Here is a 19,320-nt window from a genome sequence, read left to right as displayed (position 1 = left end):
TGGCAACAAAGCAAACACGTTTCGTTGGATTGCAGACCTAGCCTGAAATGTGGAAATAGATTTGATTTCGTATCAGCAGCGATACCATCCTAATAACGTACTTGTACAATACTACCATTTGGCTTTTGACTACAAACTGATATCACCGGCCATCGCTAATATGGACATAAAGTCTACAACGGTTTATACATTGAACCCGTAAACCTGAGAAATATAGGGCCTACTACACGGTGTCTAAATTCACCCTCCGTGTGATAATTTACGTAATGCCTGTGTTTGTGCAGACAATGCAACGGACGAGGGATATTGCTGCTACATACCGGGCACTTACATTCAGAAATGTTGCTACAGAGGGACTCCGACACACGGCGACGGTGGCATTTCGGGCTACTGGTGTAAGTTCGCCGTACAAAAAACGGTTACGTATGCAAACCAGCGCGAAAACTAGATTACCGATTAGGCGGAAACGTTAATACGGTCGGTATACCAGAAACCGTTAAGCGGCTGATACGTGGAAATGCACTGCAGTTGACCTATGGACAGTATTTCTGATGCCCAGTGTGGACGAAAAGCACAATATATTTATAACATATATTGCTGGCCTTATTGCTGGAGCCCTCTTAAAGTTCCTGTAAATGTTAAAAAACTGCTTCGAATAATCAAATAATAAAGTGCCACTTAACTCACATTTAATATGACAAACTGCAATTTTAATTGTCATCATTCCACGAAGTTTGAAGTTAGTATTGTTACAATAACACACGTGCAGTAAAAAATGGTCCTGTAGCAAATAGTGCAAAACAAGCAAAGTCAAATTCTGCAGCATTCTTTTATGCGATAAACATATATTATGCATTCAGGTAATTAGAAGCATTTAATGAAAGCTTTGATTAAAATTTTGCACAATTTTGAAAATAGGCTTTGAAGTTCGAAAACATTTCGCTGATTATAAAACGCCGTGTTTCCCGTTGCATCTCCCAATCTCCGTTTCGATCAGAGAGTATACAAAAAGTGGGCAGAACGTAACGCGTCTCTTGAAAACCAAACTAATTCAGTAGCCTACAACCTTTCGCTGAGCGTAACCAAAGTCAGATAAACAAAGCGCACTGGTTATCGGTGTAATGCGATCGGATAGGATGCCAGAAGTTAACGTGGATGTACTGTACATGCGTGTTTGTTTAAGGCAGTGGTTCTCAACCAGGGTGCCGCGGCACTCTGGGGTGCCATTTTTTAACTCTTAAGGGTGCCGAGAGATATTTGAATTTCTTTAGGATTACAATTTTTGCTCTATTGGCAAGCTTTTTGATACAATTTTCTGTCGACGATAACAGTGCAAAAAATTAAAAATGTTTTTTCAACCTTGTTCCACAGTTACGGTGCTGTTTTAATCTTGTTTATTGTAACGTCACAGTTAACCAATCAGCAAAAATAGGAGCAAGAGCGCCACGCTCTATTTTTAATTTATGCAGGTTGCCGCAAGCCCAAAATGGTTGCGAAACACTGGTTTAAAGGGTACCTTTGACTGTACAGGGATCACAAAGGCTTCGGAGGCTAAATGTTTTGCAAGCGCAAGTTGTTGCTACTTAAACCATATCTTCTTGCGTTTTCTCGAATATTTATATTCCCTAGTACAATTAAAAAAAAAACCTAAGGCTTATAAAGAATGATTCGAATAAAACTATAGACCAAACCTAAAATTAATCTTTAAACTCATTTAATCCTGTACCTTTTATATAAAAAAGAGCCTATAACGATTCAGTCTTTTTCAGATTACGTGCTGATTACCGTGATGTTCGTTATTTTTCTGGCCGCCCTGGCCCGTTGCGTATCCTGGAACCGGGACCGCGCCCGAACAACAGAGGAGAGAGCCCGACTGGCCCAGGCACCCGAAGCGGTCTTTGTTCCGCCCTCATACCCACATACCCCTCCATCGGTAAGAGTATTTGACTCTCCTTTATGCGCGTAATTAGAGGTAACTTTGGAAACGCAAATTGAAACAACTGCTCAAGCAATCTGATGCTGAGATTGCCACATTTATATCAAAGGTATATTTTGTGGTGTAACTATGTGGAGGAAATTATTTATCCGCATGCCAACTGAGAAACCAATCATCAATAAAAAAGAATGTAGCATTTTTTGTTCCACTTTAAAATCGACTATGTATTTCAAAACCGGTTTCTGATTACCAACTTTTTCACGGTTCCAACAGTGTTTACATTTATTCAATGAATTAACGAGAACTGCACAAAACGTGAAGTCACCCTTAGCTGCGGTCAGGACCTTTGCAAGTTGGTTAACTGAACTACTAAATTTAATGGTTTACATAAAAGTGTTTTGCTCCATACCGAATAAAAAAATGTAACGGCAATCTTAAATAACAAAATAATGGCTCTTAGCCTTACCAGGTTATACTAACTTTTGGAGGCTCGGATACATCAGGACTAACGATCGCAGACCGGAAATACAATATTGTGTCAAATATTTTACCTTGACTATTGTTAAACAAAGGAAATAAAAAATATCTAATTTACAAAATCTATAATTAGCTTTGCGAAATTTTTGGTCAGTTTGAAATTTGATTAAAATTTTGTTAAAAATAGCACCCAGCAACATTTTTAACTGTATTTTATCCTAATTCAAGCAATATACCCCTCACTGGCAAAATTACCGCGGTCGTAGTTTACTGACCACTAAAATAAATATATGCGGCAAAGAGACCTAAGCGAACTTGGCGCGCCTGATTTTGGGCAATATCTTCGAAAGTTGTGAGGATGCAGGGTTCAAACTTCCTTGTACTGCCTACACCTTTCTAGCAAACACGCTTTTAGAGTACAAATAAAAAAAAAGAATAAAAAATTATGAATATTAATAGATTAAAAATTATGAATACCGGTATTAATATTCAGAGATATTAACCCTTAACTGTTAAGCCAACAAGTTCAAACTTCAACCATATAAACTGTAGGAGGCACCGTCTTCAAAATGAGCCATATATCATGTTCAAATTCATTCGGAGTGGGGTGTTTTACGAGTGGGGTGTTTACTACTCGAAAATTCAAGCTACTAGTGGAAACTGTATAAATGGCCGAGTAAACGCACCGCAATCATGATATTACTTCGCAGTCCCCGCCTCTGCAGCCGCCGCGGACGTCGCTACCACCGCTGGACTCGCCCAGGACGCCGCCTCGGTCGCCACGGTTGGCGGGAAGAACTTACAGCGACGACCCACCCAGTTACAGTCAGGTGGCAACCGACACACGATCGGACGAGTACCGCCAGCTGCTTAACAACTACCTGTACGAACGGCCGCCCGACTACCAGGCCAGCGAAGAGGCGGCGGAAAGCCTAGAGGCCGCATCGCAGCACTAATTTGCAAAGGCTGCTGCTATATCTTGTTTTGCTTTGTTGATGGCGCTGGGACTCATCGCAGGTCGAGCCCTATGTTTTTTTTCTAGTAGGGTTTAACACGTGGGGCGCGTCTATATACGGACGTGGGGCGTGGCGCGGGTGCACTGAGATTGATTAGGTTGGGCAATTGTCGTTTTTTAAGATTTATATAACGTATTACGATAAAACAGCCATTACTTGCGTGACACACCCGAAAGAAGTAAATGGTTTGTTAGGTAATATTTCATCCATCCAGAGAATCTGTCCTTTTGGTCGTCTTGTAGGCCATATCGTTATATTGTTTATTAGGTATACATTGTCGCTAAATAAAATATGTTTATTTTTAAATGAAGACTGATATATATAATTTCTTTGTCGTTTGGTTGTTTAAAGATGTGACCCAATAATAATTATTGCCTTGTAACTCGTATTTGATATAAGTTTCGTGACGTATCAAAAAACAGGCAGTTCATTATTTAAATATATGAAAAATGAAAAATTAACGTTTTATTTAACAAACATAAAAGAAGTTGACTCTAGCATAAGTTGACTCTGTAAAATAGAGAGTGAACCTCTTTCTTTACAGATTCGGGTTTGGTTAAGGTTCTTTCAAAATATTTGTTTCCGTTGTGGCATTCTTGTAAAAAAATGACTAATTTAACGAACTCATTAGACACTACAGAATTGTTCAAAACTCATGTTGGTTATTTGCTAAAATTAAAATAAAGGCTGTTCAGATCGTTTACTGAAATGAGTAGTATGAAGCTGTACCTACCAAACCCCTGGCAAGTAATCAGAATTTGACCAGTAAAATGCCTGTTGCAAATGGTAAAGTTCGCCTGGCTTTTTAGTTGAAGTAGGCTATCACATTGTGTCAATATATGTCATTTGAAAACAAATGATATAGAAAGGGGTTAACAATTGTTCTATGTCGCTTTAATGGTATCCAAAGGTCCCCTGATTGACCTCAGCCTTTTATAGGCCTAACGAACCATTAATTAAACATCAACATTTGCAGCCTATATGGGCGCATTGTTTGTGCTTGCAGTATCAAGCCACATTTCCATTAATAATTGCCTACAAAACTCTCTTGCCTAAATTCCCAGCAGTCAAGCGGTATAGATTAATTAATATCTGTGAGGCAACCGGCTTTAAAAAGTATTAGGCAAAGATATGATAATATTTAGGGCAGATTAGATAGTTTGGGTATCACGAATGCTTTCCAAACCAACAAGTTAACTGATCACTTGACCAGTAGTTGTAAGATTTGTGAGCATTCGGTTCATCACGTGACGCAATGACGTATGTCACAAGACACAAACACAAACTGCGACCTGCATTGTAAGCTCAAATATGGATGATTGTTCCGGTGAAAACTTACCAAAACTTAGTTCTGCGCAATTTTCTAAAGCCTTTATATTTGAGAACCTGCCCAACGGAGAAAATGGAAGGTTTTTGTAAAAACGGATTACTTGTAACGATAACTATGTCGTTCTTGTTAGTTCTGACAGAGGTTAGTATTATTGTATTTGAAAACTGAAGGCCAGGGGTGGCCAATCTCTCTTATATAAAAGTTTTATTAATATTATTCACCAAGGTAATAACAATCCAGTTTGGCTTAGTATAAAAGTAGGGTTGTACTTTTTATAAACTATCGTTAGTAAAAACTATTTTAAAACATTTTTGGCAACCTCCCTGTCGTCCATTTCAAAAACAAAATAAGGCACACGAAAAACAAATAATTATACTTTTCTAGCGCTAAATAAACTGTTTGCAAGGTCGGTTGTTTTATTGCGTTGGTTACATAACATAAAAAATAACGACCGTGCTCCTATTTAGGCATTTGAAAACTGCAACGTCGGATATTGGAATTTTTTCATTTGTTTTGGTATGTATATTATATTCACAACATAGCAACAATTACAAATCTTTTAGGAGAGATTTATATAAAAAACAAACAGAATAGAAGATTTATTTGATAGATTTGTTTTAGAAATAGGTGCTTTTATGAACTACACTTTTGACTAAAGTGAATAAAATTTTTGATGGCTGCTGTTTTTGTTTTTTTATAAAAAAACAACGCATTTGTTTAATATATTACAGACGACGTTGGAATGCAAGGATACTGTTGCGACTTGCAAAGCGACAACACATATAAAAAGTGTTGCTACAGAGATGTACCGTACCAGCCACCAGACAACAATGATTGGGGTAAGTTGTTTTCGAAAGATTGGTCCTATATTAATCGTAGGATGACAATCATGACATAACAGGCTTGAAAAAGTCTTTGTACAGTTTACAACGGGTTATTCATATATGACATATATAAGTAAAATATATCACACTAGGCTAAAATCCACGGTAAGATGCTAACAACAGGATAATATCTGGACCACACAGTAGATTTTCAACCTGTTAAAAATAGCGATAAACGGACTGAATTCTTATAAAATTTATAGTCGACTATTTCTCTAATATATTTTTTTTATTTCTTAGGTCTAATTCTATACTGTTATTTTTAGTTAGCGCACTGGTGGCCTTGATTATTCTCGTGGTGCTGGCAATTATCTGGTGGTGCATACGCTGCTATAGAACAAGAGCTGAAGACAGAAACATAGAAGCAGTGGTAAGATACTAATAGAGCATAGGTAATAGACATAAATACGTGCCGAAAAAAAAGTCATGATTCATTTCGAGTAGTATAACTGCATAAGTATAGGCCTATTGTGCGAACGACAAAAGTATTTTTTTCTTTATTGTTTGCTACTTGTAAAAAGTTTTAACGAGCCGAATATTAGTGAATGAGTACACTACAGAAAGTGAAACCTTACATTTTCAGCGAAATGTTACATTTAAAGTTAAAAACGTATTTTATGTGTTCCTATGGTTTGTTGGTTGTTGGTTATTTTCCAGTGACGTGATTGGTTGAGTCAACGACTAATTCAAGCTAGAGTAAGTCACTGTTTTCAAATGATTTTGACTTCACAATTGTTTCGGTAAAATGACGTGACTTAACTCAACTTTTGGACAAGTAACTTGACTTGGACTTAAGTCATGGAATCAAAGGGATTGAGTTGGACATTTTTTTAGAAAATTAGATTTTATTGTTTGTTCCGCTTGAAGCAATTAGCTTGTTATATGTGTTTTGTTGTTGTTTTGTTTGGGCAGAGGGGGGTGGTGAGTTTTTACTTATATAATCGGACAAGTTTAACAATTTAACAATATGGAAACATTTTATTTTTTATCAATGAATCGTTTTGCAAATGACTTAACCTAGTCATTTCAACATGCATGTTTATGCTTACAACACTGTCATTTTCAGAACGGGTTTCAGTTAAACAAGTGGTTTTTATTCGTGTACCGGTATATTCTTTCACAGAATGAAAGTCGTAATACAGTAAAAGTAGCCATAAACCAAATCATAAGATAATAAGGTCAATCTGCTTTTTTAGCTTTTCGGTTTTGTTATCCTAGGTGCAGCGTTCCACAACGCGACAGGCACAATTGCGCCCGAGGCAGGGCCAAGTTCGGTCCAACAACCTAGAGACAGCTCCTCCGTCTTACGACCAAGTGACAGGAGAGGGGACGTCTGAAGAGTACAAGGAGCTGCTCGGCGACTATTTGTACGCAATGCCCCCGAATTACCAAGCAATTGGTGAATAGCACATGGGTTTTCGTGCATCTCAAAACAATATTTTCGAATTCGATTACTTTCTATTACTTCCGTAACGTCTAGAAACCCTGTTGAACATTGCAATTTCACGAATTGTAAAGAGTATAGACCGATACTGATTGGGGTTTTCTCGTTTGAAAGATTTACGTTTGGAATTATGTCGAAATTCCTTATTGCTTTCAACAACAAAATCTCAGACCTTAAGTCAATAGTAGAGCAAACGCTGTGTTATGTAATCACGAGAATAACCAGGAATGGCCAGTTAATTGCTTCCATAAGAATTGTTGTGCGCCGTAAAACTTCACGTTATTTTAACCAAGTTTTAGTTTTGCCACAGTTTTGATTTTGCAGGTTTTCAATTTTGCATAAGCTTTGCGTTACCACTAGGAAAATAAACATAAATTTCTGGCCACATTATACGATAAAACAGGCATTGCTTGGTGCTACATGGTATGGGACCCTATTTGAAAAAAGTAAAAAAAAAATGTCCGGCAATATTTCATCCATCCAGGTAATCTGTCCATTTGGTGATAGTTTTATAGTGAATGGCGGTGGTCACGCAATTAAACTATTTTACTTCTTAACTGAAGTTTTACAAGCTTATATTTAGTTATTGGTGCAAACGAAATCTTACCTGGTATACTTTACATTTCATTTCGGGAACCTTAATTGTTGGAATGGAGTATATTTGCTATTTAAGTTCCAATTTTTCTCGTACGTCATATCGTTAAATTGTTTATTAGGCATATTATCGTTAAATAAAATATGTTTATTTTCAAATGAAGACTGGTTGTTTAGATTTTTCAACTTAATGTGAACGAAAAAGATGGCAGAGCGTCTCTCGGTTAGGGAAATTTGTTTATTTGCGTATAAATTTTTAAGAACCAGTGAAAGTTTGTTTTTGATTGAATGAAGTTTAACTATTCACAACCAGTTGCGTATACGAACTTTCACAGCAAAAACTTTTTTACTGTAAAACTCTTAACCGCCATAAGCTATTTATTTGCCAAATTCTTAATTTGAATACAAAAAACAATTTCTATACACGAAATTTAGTAAAAATGAAATTTTTTTCATTAATTTAGTGTAAATTAGTTGTCATGCCGCAAAAATATTTCACTATTTATTTGGATTACTTTGTAAAAGTAAATGGTTACTAAAGCCAAAAGTATGCTCGTATTCTGTAAACGGAACTTGAATCGTCAAGACGTATGTTGTGAATGGTAACATTCGCCAGACTTTCCGGCTTTAGTTGAATTACTGAATTATGTCAATATATGTCATTTTGATAACGAATTAGGTACGAATTCGTGAACAGTCATCTACTGTTCTCAAATGGTATCACAAAAATCCCCCGGTTTCCTTGAGCCTTACATGGCACACTATTATAATTCAACGCATTTTGCCGCCATGAGGCACATTGTTTGCGCTTGCAGAACCAATGCCACAAGTCCATTAATAATTAGCCTATACCTACAAAACTCTCTTGCCCAAATTCACAGCAGTCAAGCGGGATAGTTTAATAAACATCTGTGAACAACTGACTTACAAACGACGTAGGTAAAGAAACGACAATACTTAGGCCAAACTAGATATGTGTGGTGTCATGATTGCTTTCCAAACCAACAATTTGACTAATCACTTGACCAATATATGCGAATTCGCGAGCATTGCGGTTGTTCACGTGATACAAATGACGTGAGTCACAAGACACAAGCACGAACTACTACTTGGTGTTGTAGGCTTATATATGCCTGATTTTAACGAGAGATGTTAGCTAAAAGTTATATTGCCTAGGTTTGTAAAGCCTTTATTTTTAAGAAGCTGGTCAAAAGAGGAAATGGAAGGTTCTTGTCGAAGAGGATTTCTTGTTACGATAACTATGTCGTTCTTGATAGCTTTGGCTGAGGTTAGTACTATTGCATTAGAAAACTGTTAGGGGATTGTCAACCATTTTCGAGTTGGGGATTTGTCAAACCATTTTCGAGTTAATTTTTACAAACAGTATTATTAACAACAAAGTCAGTTAGGCTTAATTTAATTGGAGATAAATTATCTTTAAATTATTGTTAAAATAATTTCATAAATATTAGTTGAAATATATCGTTAAAAACATTCTTTCGAACAGCCCCAGTCGTCCACTTCGGAAACAAAATTAGTGATTTTCCTAAATAAGATTGTAAATAGTTTGTATAGGCGATTAACTTTAAACAGTACTGATTGTAAGTTAACTAACGACTTTTTACATATAGATCAGCGCTAGGCAAACTTTTTGTCGCGCCTCAAAATACACTTCAAAAGCTATTGAATGCCTACTACGTAAAACCATTATGAAAACAGGACCTGATTTAGGATTTTTGTTTGGGTGGTATATAGAAAAACTATGTAATGACGTAACGTTAATTGTTGAAAACTTTAATTAAAAGGATGCAGGCACACAAAGCAGATTTCAATAAATAGCGCCATTTGTAGTCTAATTTAACACATAATAAGTTATACGGTTTATTAGTCCACAACTAGATAGGGCTAACAAAAATGCTGAAACGTCAACATTTGGGGCCGCGGCCCACAGTTTGCTGAACACTGACATAGATTAATCATTTTATTGCGTTGGTTACATAACTTTAAATATCGTACTCAACAAAATGTTTTGTGTAGGCGTATGAAAGCTGCAACATCGGCTATTTGAATTTTTTCATTTGTTTCGGTATGTATAGGCCTATTATATATTTTATAAACACAAAACTACATTGACTACATCAGCAAAGTGCTAACCATTTTTAAAACTTCATATGAAAACAATCAGAAATAGAATGTTTAAGTAATACTTTTTTTCTACAAGTTGGTGCTTTTTATAAATTTCTAAACTTTTTATAAAAAAAATTTTTGTCCTTTAAAAAATAAAACAAAAATTAACAGCTATTTTTGCCTAAAAACTAGCGAATCAGTGTATTTGCTTACTTATAAATATTACAGACGACGGTGAAATGCAAGGATACTGTTGTGACTTACAAAGCAACCATACATATGCAAAGTGTTGCTACAAGTATGAACCGACGCCACCGTACCATCCCTCGGACGACAATGCTTGGCGTACGTTGTTTTTGAATATTTTGTTACAAAACTCCAAAGAGTACCAAAAATAGCACACGGATAGGGAAAATACCTTATGGTCAAGCTGCCAATCAAACATAAATAAACTTGGTGGCAATGTTAAAAGTTAGACATTAAAATCTAAAAACAGACAAATGGCAAAACTAGCTTGAAAAAATCCACAGCACATCTCAGTTAACAATTGCTACTTAATTTTAAATGTTTAAGCAAAATCGAAAGACACTTGGTGTGTTAAAACTTCAGACTGTACGATTTTATTCTGATAAAACAATGGGTTGGAAAGTAATGCTTGTAAAGAGCAATCAGCAACATAGTCGACCATTTTCTCTTTTGCTTTCATTTTTTTTGTATAATCTCAAAGATTTACTTTTAGTTATCGTCCTTGTGCCATTGATTGCTCTCGTGGTGCTGGCAATTATCTTGTGGTGCATACGATGTTACAGAACAAGACGTCAAGATGCTGAAGACAGAAACATAGAAGCAGTGGTACGATACTAACCTGAGAATAACTGTGACCAATATAGACCCAAATACATTTTGAGGAATACTTAAACTCGGTAATTTTCACTGAGGTTTATGACCAAAAATTATGGCTTTCTTAGCAGCGTATGCCACAACACAGTTAGCAGTGTTTCCTAAAACAACGTTTTTCGCACTGCGCCACAGAAAAATGTTAAATTCCTCATAAAATTTGGCATTATTATTTTTTTTCGCAAGCAAACGTCATCTGCAAAAATAAATTTTCGCATTCACCAATGTTTTATTCCAGACTATACGCGTATACCTAATATTGCATTTAAAAACACGAAGGTGATGTGGTAAGAGCGCCACGCGTGAAAAGGCGTTCTTTGGTTTAAAGTTTGAGTTCGAAGGGTGTCATCTGTAATCACAACAAAAGGTTGTAATACAAAACTTTTGATAAAAACTCTTAAAGTTGTACGTTCATATTTAAAAGAAGCAATTCGTGCGAAGCGCGCTAAAAATAAATTCTGTTGGCAAAACTTTCATTGATAAAAGTTCCGTTAGCCACAGCGCCTTTAGCCTGAAATATCCCTTAATAAAGGTAAGAAAGCTAGTGGATATTTTTACATTTGTAAAAATACTTGAAAATCAAGTGAAGGTTCCTCCTGCGCAGTTTGTTAAAGAGGAGGCTGTAGGGACGGTTCAAATTGGCGGGCGGTAGATTTCCGACCCCATGCTTTAACCCGTCTTTATTTTTCGGAATGCATGCGTAATTCTTATTTGTACTGACATGTTTGGGCCAGGGCTGCGGAGTCGGAGTCGAACTCGGGACCCGGGACTCGGGACTCGGGACTCGACGGAGTCGGTTTGTTTTGCCGGAGTCGAACTCGGACTCGGGTAAGACCACGTAAAACTACCCGAGTCCCGAGTCCGACGTGCGCATGCGCAGTATCAACTTTTAAAACTGTTAGGGCGGCAAAATGTAAGTTGTAAAAGTGTAATAGCAAATGGTGAAATATTTTTTAACCATGTAATGCGGGTGGATCAATTATGACATCAATATGAGTGGATTGCAAAAAATCCACCTTAATTTAGTTACGTAAATATGTAAAATACAGGCTGTGGAGTAGGGCTACCATATTTTCAGCACCTTAAAAGAGGACATTTTCTTGCCTGCAAGTAAAACGAAAGTAGGATTGTTACGTTTGAGAAAAACGTGACATATCCAAGTATTGCAATCAGCTTCGAAATTAACACGTCCTTTTTTGAAACACGGATACTTCTGGCGTAGCTCATCAGTAAACAGAGTTTTCTTTTCAGCATTATAATGTATAGCTTATATTTTGCTTTATTGTTGTCTAAATTTAAAGAAAGCGTCTTCTGAGAACCACCTGATGCCATAGACAAGTGGTTCTTAATCTTTTTCAGCCGTGTCCCCCTTGGTAATTTTCCCATGCCTTGCACCCCCCTCTCTACGAAAAGCACTTCGGCATTTTTAATTAAATATCACTGAGACAACTTGAAAAAAAAAGCGCGATCGCGAAAAAAATTTGGTTCAATTGGCGATAAACTGTAAATTCAGGAGGCTTTTAGCATTGGACACACAATAAATTGCTCGTGCACGAGATGATTTTGACCAACGTGTCGTGAGGGCATTCACTCCACAGTTCTAAGGCTGCGATGTCAGCGCAAATAAAAATGTAAGCGCAAAAATTAAAGTTTGAGTCCCCTGTTGCTAGCCTGTTTATCTATAAGTTAGCAAAAATTTATCGTTTATCTATAAGTTAGCAAAATTTTAAATAGGGCCGTTATACCTTCAATGATATGGAAACATGCTATGGCACTCAAAGAGATTTTGTGCTAAAAAAAGTTAACATCTAAGTAGAAGAGATTCGCGCAGGGCGCGAAAATGTTTTGCCGTTTTAATGTTAAAGTTGGCAAAAACAGAGTTTGTACAGCGCTGTAGGAGTGGTGTACAACACAGCGAAACCATTGGAATCATTGCAAAAATTAAATATTAACTTAGAGCTAGAGCAAAAAAAAAGTATGAGCAACTAACTCAAAATGCGAAAAAAACGGACATTTGGACATTTTTGAGCGTCCTCGAAGGATCATTTAGTTTTCTTGAGAAAAGAGGACAAATCCTCCTAAAAGAGGACATATGGTAGGCCTACTGTAGAGTCAGAGCTGGACTCGGGATCTTTACATTTGGCCGGAGTCGGACTCGGGACTCGGGCTCGGGTTTATTTTTTTGGCCAGAGTCGGACTCGGGTTTTTTAACCGACTCCGCAGCCCTGCTTTTAAGTACTATTATATACAACAGGTTGAGCGTTCCACAGCGCGCCAAAGACATGGCCAAGTTCGGCCGAACAACGGCGAGCCAACTCCTCCGTCCTATGACCAAGTAACAAAAGGGGGAACGTCTGACGAAAACAAGGAGCTGCTCAGCGGCCTTTTGTACGCCATGCCACAAAACTACCAAGCAACTGGTGGAGCGACGAACGCACCAACGATTTATGTGCCCTTGTGAGGAGATGTTTAACACGTTACATTTTTTCCACTGAAAAATAAATTATAATTTTGAAATAAAAAATATGTTTGTTCGCATAATATTTCACTGTGTTTAGTGCAATTTGTACAGTACCAAATCCCAACTTTTCAGATCTTATATCGTACATATTTTTGCCATGACGTCATTCATGGTACCAGGTGACTTTGTGGTAAAAAAATAATATTTGTGAGGTTTACTATAGACTGGTGTTTTAGAAGAAGGGTGCTTTTAGCGCTTGTATTTATTTTGCTCATCGTTAACGTAACGACGGCTAAATGCAATGTGTGATATTTTAATTTCGTTATCAAAACATTTACCTCTTACGTTTTAGCATACCTTCCAATTTTTTAGTTATACTCATTAACAGCAACTATATTGTGCTATATTCTGTAGTGTACTTTTGGTAACACCACGAAACAGCGAAAATTCTAACATTTTGGTGCTTACCGGAATGATATTTTTATACAGTACAGTTTTGTAGCTTTCAGATAAGTAGCGTATGTAATTATTTATTGGGTTAGATCAGCGGTTCTTAACCTATGGGTAATTTCAGGATAGCAGGTAGGTAATCAGCTGAACCAGAACATTTAGAATTGTACGTAACAAACTATATGTCACAGCTGTAAGTGGTAAGGTGCTTTATTACTTCACAAGCGCAGGGACTTTGATCTGGATAGAAATGGGTAATAAGGGAAAAAAGGTTAAGAACCCCTGGGTAAGATTGTTGCTACAAAACATATTTCCATAACACAAAAGCCAAATTGTATAAGCTACCTTCCTTTCTTTATTTCACACATTGTATCGTCGGTCAGGTGTGACCTTCTAAAGTCAAGAGTGACCTTTTAAGTCAGGGGTGACCTTTTAAGTCAGGGGTGACCTTTTAGCTGTTGACGGCCACATTGACAGTCTTATTTTTCTTACGGCCGCCAGTTGATTTTTTTATTGATGCTTCAGAAAGTGGTCGTCATAAAATAATTAAATTTAAAAAGATGGGTTGTTATCTATTGTGGGAATATATGGAACTGAAATGAGGTCTAATCGCGCGAAGCGTTTTTAGGTTTCAATTCGGAAAAACGTTTTTAATTCAATCGAAAATGGGCTTATAGGCACATAAAAGGGTCGCATATTGTTAAAAACACAAGCATTTATGTTTCAATTAATCTAATTAAAACAAAACACTGAATTTTATTAGTAAGGGGCATGGCCAGGTGCCCCCTCTGGGTCCACCCGCTTACAATGCTCTTAGCTAATCTGATGACCAGCAATGGTAGAATGATGTCTGGCTGGCCTATATAACATAAAAAACGTCTAATTTTAAAGTTCCATTCAGCATTACGTAAAACGCAGGTTTATTGTATCAACTTATGGCTGCTGCTACCGTAGTGTCTGTGGTTTATGATTTAATCTTTTTTGGTTTTTGGTATTAACGAAATACAGAAAATTTTGTGTCTGGCCATTTAATCCTCAATGTATTCTCTCTCCATTTGCTCAATAGCAGTTTTAAATACACTCAAACAATCTTTAACGTTTAACCAATGCTTTACCGCTTAACCTGTCCTATAACTACCGCTTAACTTAACCTGTCCCATTGTTTTGCCATAATTCCACTTAAAAACTCGCATAACACATGCCTGCTCAGCCGTTAACTATGCATCACCAATTCCTATTTTATCTTTATGTGACATCACTATTCAGATTGTTACACATCTCCTAAACTTATTTCTTAACTGCATTCCCTAAAGTCTTAAAAAAATCCAATTTGCATTTAGCATATCAACCATTTAGCATGCCAGCACGGGCACGGCCAAAACATGCTTGGTGAAATATGTCCGGTCGCGTAATTGTTCGTCGACGGCCGCAGGTTGAACACCGTTGGTCTACTAGGACTAGTTCTAGGTCTAGGTCTATGCCACTTTACGAAGTTTAAAAGTAAAGCAAAAATGAGTTCTTTTTTAGGCCGTTTGGCGTATGGCATGTGAACGTGAGATAATTCCATTTAAACAAAATTCCAGATTTATATAAACAATTTTAAAATTCTTAAATAGCAGGCGTGGCCAATTAGTCAGAGATCAAGAACCAAACTTTCTAATTAGTCAACCGCAAATTGCAACACCTTACAAATGACTAAAAATGAATATCACCCTGTTTCTTCCTTACTTACACACATATACCTTGGCTCAGATAGGTTTTTTGATGTTGCACACTAACAACATTGCGTAGGCTGCATTTTAGGCGATTTTTTTTAAACTGCGGTATTTCATAAATAAAAACCATGAGGCTGTAAAAACTTTGACTTAGCTATAAAAGGTAGTTCAACAAGTGCTTAATCGGATATCAGTCGAAACGAGTGGGAATTTTTTCCATGTACTATACACTGCGAGGGTTTATCAATTGACAAAATTATTCACCGTCTCTGAACACTTACTTTTTCTACACATGAAGCCTTCCACAGACTAACCGAAACAGGCAGACAGGCTAGAAAAACCACTAGCCGGAAGTCGGGAGCTCGAACCTTACCGTGACCTATAGTTTTTTTTCAAGCTTGTATCAATGATCGACTGATTCGTCCAAAGCTTCCAGTGTAATATGATACGTAAGCCGTTTTAAATATGTCAACTTTTCGTCAGTTATCGGTGGTTTAACTGGCTTTAGCTAATATTTATAGTGCACCGTTTTGTTCAGTTGTACCCGGCTCTAACGTTCATATTCCATTATTATTTGTATTGCTGGATAGGCGGTGAACTGTTTTAATTTGCTAATTTGCTTTACTCGTTGGTTTTGCTGCTATTGACTCCGATACTGGTCTGCAAAATCAGAAGATATGATGGTACACTGAAAGCCATTGCAGATTCACCGAATTTGTCGATCATTGATGCAAGCAGGGCAGACTAGAAAAATAACTAGCCTGCAGTGAGGTTCGAACTCACGACCTCCGGTCAAGCCGGGACCGTCGCTCTACCAACGCCAAATGCTTGATCATTTTGTTAGTACAAGCAACTTCATATTGAAGGGGACCCACAGTACCATATCATTCATACAATGAAACATATGTACACACATATGAGTGTTAACAACTGAGATCTAGCCCTTCTGAAGCTGCAATTTGACCAACGATACAGAAGATATGATAAAATAATTATCGAATGCCTTAATTACCAGCGTTATTGTATAATAATATATTTAACATCTAACTCAGGTCATCAACATGAAACTTCTATCGGTATTTTTAATTATTCCCCCCTTTCTAAAATCCTTGGGGGCGAGATTTCATAGCTTAAAACGCCGTTTTTGTTTGTCACCAACTAAACCAATGTTCTCTGGAAAAAAATTCAACTAAGAGTGCAGAAAACGAATTTTAAGTGACATATAACCCATCAACATCTAGACCTAAGTTGATCATCAACACCTATCGGAAAATAATAATTAGTCCACAGTCATAAAATTCCAGGCAAGCGCACAATTCCACCCTTTTTACAATGTGCATCCTTTGGAATTTTAGTAATATTTTGGCCCATCAAGATTCCTTTCATTTTGCTTAGCTTAGTAGTGAAAAACTTTTGACGGGAAAAGCTAAACATTACAAGATTTCCACATTTCTTTGCTTTGCACAACCATCCAAAAATGTAGGCGGAAAACGCATGCTGTTCCCTTGTCGCGGCCCAAAGTACTATTTTCAGTGCTATTGAAGGCCCACTACGTATAACCACTACGAAACAGGGGATTCAGGATATTTAATTTTACAGTGAAAATTTAATTTTACGGTGAAATATTACACCTCGATGGCCAAAACAGTGCATATCATAATCATAATATAAAACATACTATAAAACAAATAATATGAAATTTTTTTCAATGACATACAGTTCAAGTTCGCAAAAAATATAGTTCTACAAGCTCTCAGGACCACATTTGGCACATATGCCTTTCCAAGTAGAGCTAATTTAAAAAATCTATGCCACACAAACTTTTAAAAAAAGTAAAATAAATGTACGACTATCACGCGGCCCATAACTACATTTATAACACTAAGCTACTCGAAAGGAACTCGCGGCCACTAAAAATGGCTCTGCGCCCGACAGTTTGCTGTAAGGCTTTGAATTATTTTTACCATGTTTCAGTTTGGTGAAAGTTTTTTCATTGTTTCAATTCCTTGCGTTGAAAGAAAGTATAATAATGTCTGGCCACATTATACTTTGCTTCGCTTCACACATGGTATAATAAAAAAAGTAAAAGGTTTGTCCGGGAATTTGCATCCAATGAGAATCTGTAAGTTTGGTGTTCATTTGTTACATTGTTAGTCAATGGCGATGAAAAATTTTAAAGAACCAGTTGAAGTTTGTTTGGATTGAATAAAGTTCAATTATTCACCACCAGTTGCATATGCCAACTTTAACACCAAAACCGCTCTTATCGTAAAACTCTTAACCGCTTTAGGCTTTTTAACTGCAATATTCTTAATTAAAATGAAAAAAAAACAATTTCTTGGTGTCAAGGCCAATATGAGATATAGAAATTCGGTAAAAAGAGATATAAGAAATTCGGTAAAAAGTAAATTCTTGGCATGAATTCAGTTTAAAAAAAATATATATACGCAAAAATATTTGACTAATTATTCGGATTACATTAAACATTATATATGTAAAAGTAAATGACAGGCTTTTTAAGCCGGTGACTAAAACTAGAAGTATGTTGCACATATCAAACTCGCAGTCTATATACGGAACTTGAATCAGCAAAACGTATGTTGTGAATTGTGACATTCGCCTGACTTTCCTGAGAATTATGTCAATATATGTCATTTTGATAATAATGGGTGGACAATTATTTACTTAGGACAGGAGTTCCCAAACTTGTTGCGATCTCGCATCACTTGGACGCTCTGTACTGCCACGCGTACAACTTCTTTTAAGACAGTGGTTCTTAACCTTTTTTCTCCCGTGTCCCCCTTTGGTAATGAGAACTCCAACTATAAAAGGATGCGTGGCGCATTAGACGAATAAAGCAGATTAGAATAAGTTCCGGTAACGCTATTTGTGGTCTAATTTAACACAAAAGGAATTAAACGGTTTATCAGTCCAAAACAACGGCTCACAAAAAATGCTGAAAAGCCCCCAGTTGGGGCCGCTGTCCACAGTTTTCCGACCACTGACATATAGATCAATCGTTTTATTGAGTTGGTTACAGTTACACAACTTTAAATACCGTACTATACGATCAAATATTTTTTTGTATATAGGCATTTGAAAACTGCAACTTCGACTATTGAGATTTTTTTACTTGTTTGGGAAGGTATATTATATTCTGCAAACGGAAAACTACATTGACTACATCAGAAATAAAGCATTTAGGTAATCATTTTGTCATAAAGACAAAAATATTATTTTTATAAAATAACTTTTATGTATAACATAAAATGAATAAAAAAATGACAGCTGTTTTTTCATAAAAACAAGCCAAACAGTATTGCTTATTGATAAATATTACAGACATCGGTGAAATGAAAGGATACTGTTGTGACTTCCAAAACAATACATATGCAAAGTGCTGCTACGATGAACCGACAGCACCCCAGGGCATCCATGATGGGCGTACGTTGTTTTCGAATATTTTTTTTTCTTGTAAAGACTATAAAAGCACTAACAGCTCAAACAATAGCACACGGATAGCGAATAGACTTTATGGATCAAGCTGTCAATCATAAATGAATCAATTTGGTTGCAATTTCGAAAGTAACGACCTAAAACCTAAAAAAAACAAAATAATGACAAAATATCTCGCTAAAACTCACTATTACATCTTAGTCAACAATTGTTGCGTCACTTTAATATTAAACAAAATCAAAACCCTCATGGTGTAGTTAAATTTCAGACTTCACGTTCTCATTCTGATAAAAAAGTGGTATGTAAATGGAAAGTAATGCTTATGGAGGGCAATCAGTGTTAGTCGACTAAATTTATTTTTCTTTTTTCTTTTCTTTTTCTATCGTATAATCTTTAATCATTTCTTTTAGTTTTCGCCCTGGGGGCATTCATTGTTCTCGTGGTACTGGCAATAATCTGGTGGTGCACAAGCTGTAACAGAACAAGAAGACCAGTCGAATACAGAAACATAGAAGCAGTGGTACGATGCTAAC

At 36.6% G+C, this 19,320-nt stretch overlaps 2 protein-coding genes across 2 annotated transcripts; both read left to right on the top strand.

Annotated features, from left to right (window-relative positions):
- The first annotated feature begins 4,814 nt into the window (after positions 1-4,814).
- Positions 4,815-7,154, top strand: LOC146137826 (uncharacterized). Its single transcript, XM_083394320.1, has 5 exons — positions 4,815-4,900; positions 5,227-5,275; positions 5,491-5,598; positions 5,910-6,013; positions 6,862-7,154. The coding sequence occupies exons 1-5, from the start codon at positions 4,832-4,834 to the stop codon at positions 7,048-7,050; spliced, it is 519 nt and encodes a 172-aa protein (XP_083250446.1). The 5' UTR covers positions 4,815-4,831; the 3' UTR covers positions 7,051-7,154.
- A 1,684-nt stretch (positions 7,155-8,838) lies between these two features.
- Positions 8,839-13,399, top strand: LOC146137825 (uncharacterized). The gene is made up of 5 exons (XM_083394299.1): positions 8,839-8,969; positions 9,719-9,767; positions 10,037-10,153; positions 10,548-10,660; positions 12,960-13,399. Exons 1-5 carry the CDS (start codon positions 8,901-8,903, stop codon positions 13,164-13,166), a joined length of 555 nt encoding a protein of 184 aa, XP_083250425.1. The 5' UTR covers positions 8,839-8,900; the 3' UTR covers positions 13,167-13,399.
- The last annotated feature ends 5,921 nt before the right edge of the window (positions 13,400-19,320 follow it).

The sequence above is a fragment of the Ascidiella aspersa genome, chromosome 7 (genome assembly GCF_963924565.1).
Source record: "Ascidiella aspersa chromosome 7, kaAscAspe10.2, whole genome shotgun sequence".
Classification (NCBI taxonomy): Eukaryota; Metazoa; Chordata; class Ascidiacea; order Phlebobranchia; family Ascidiidae; genus Ascidiella; species Ascidiella aspersa.
This window is presented reverse-complemented; position numbering and strand designations above follow the sequence as displayed.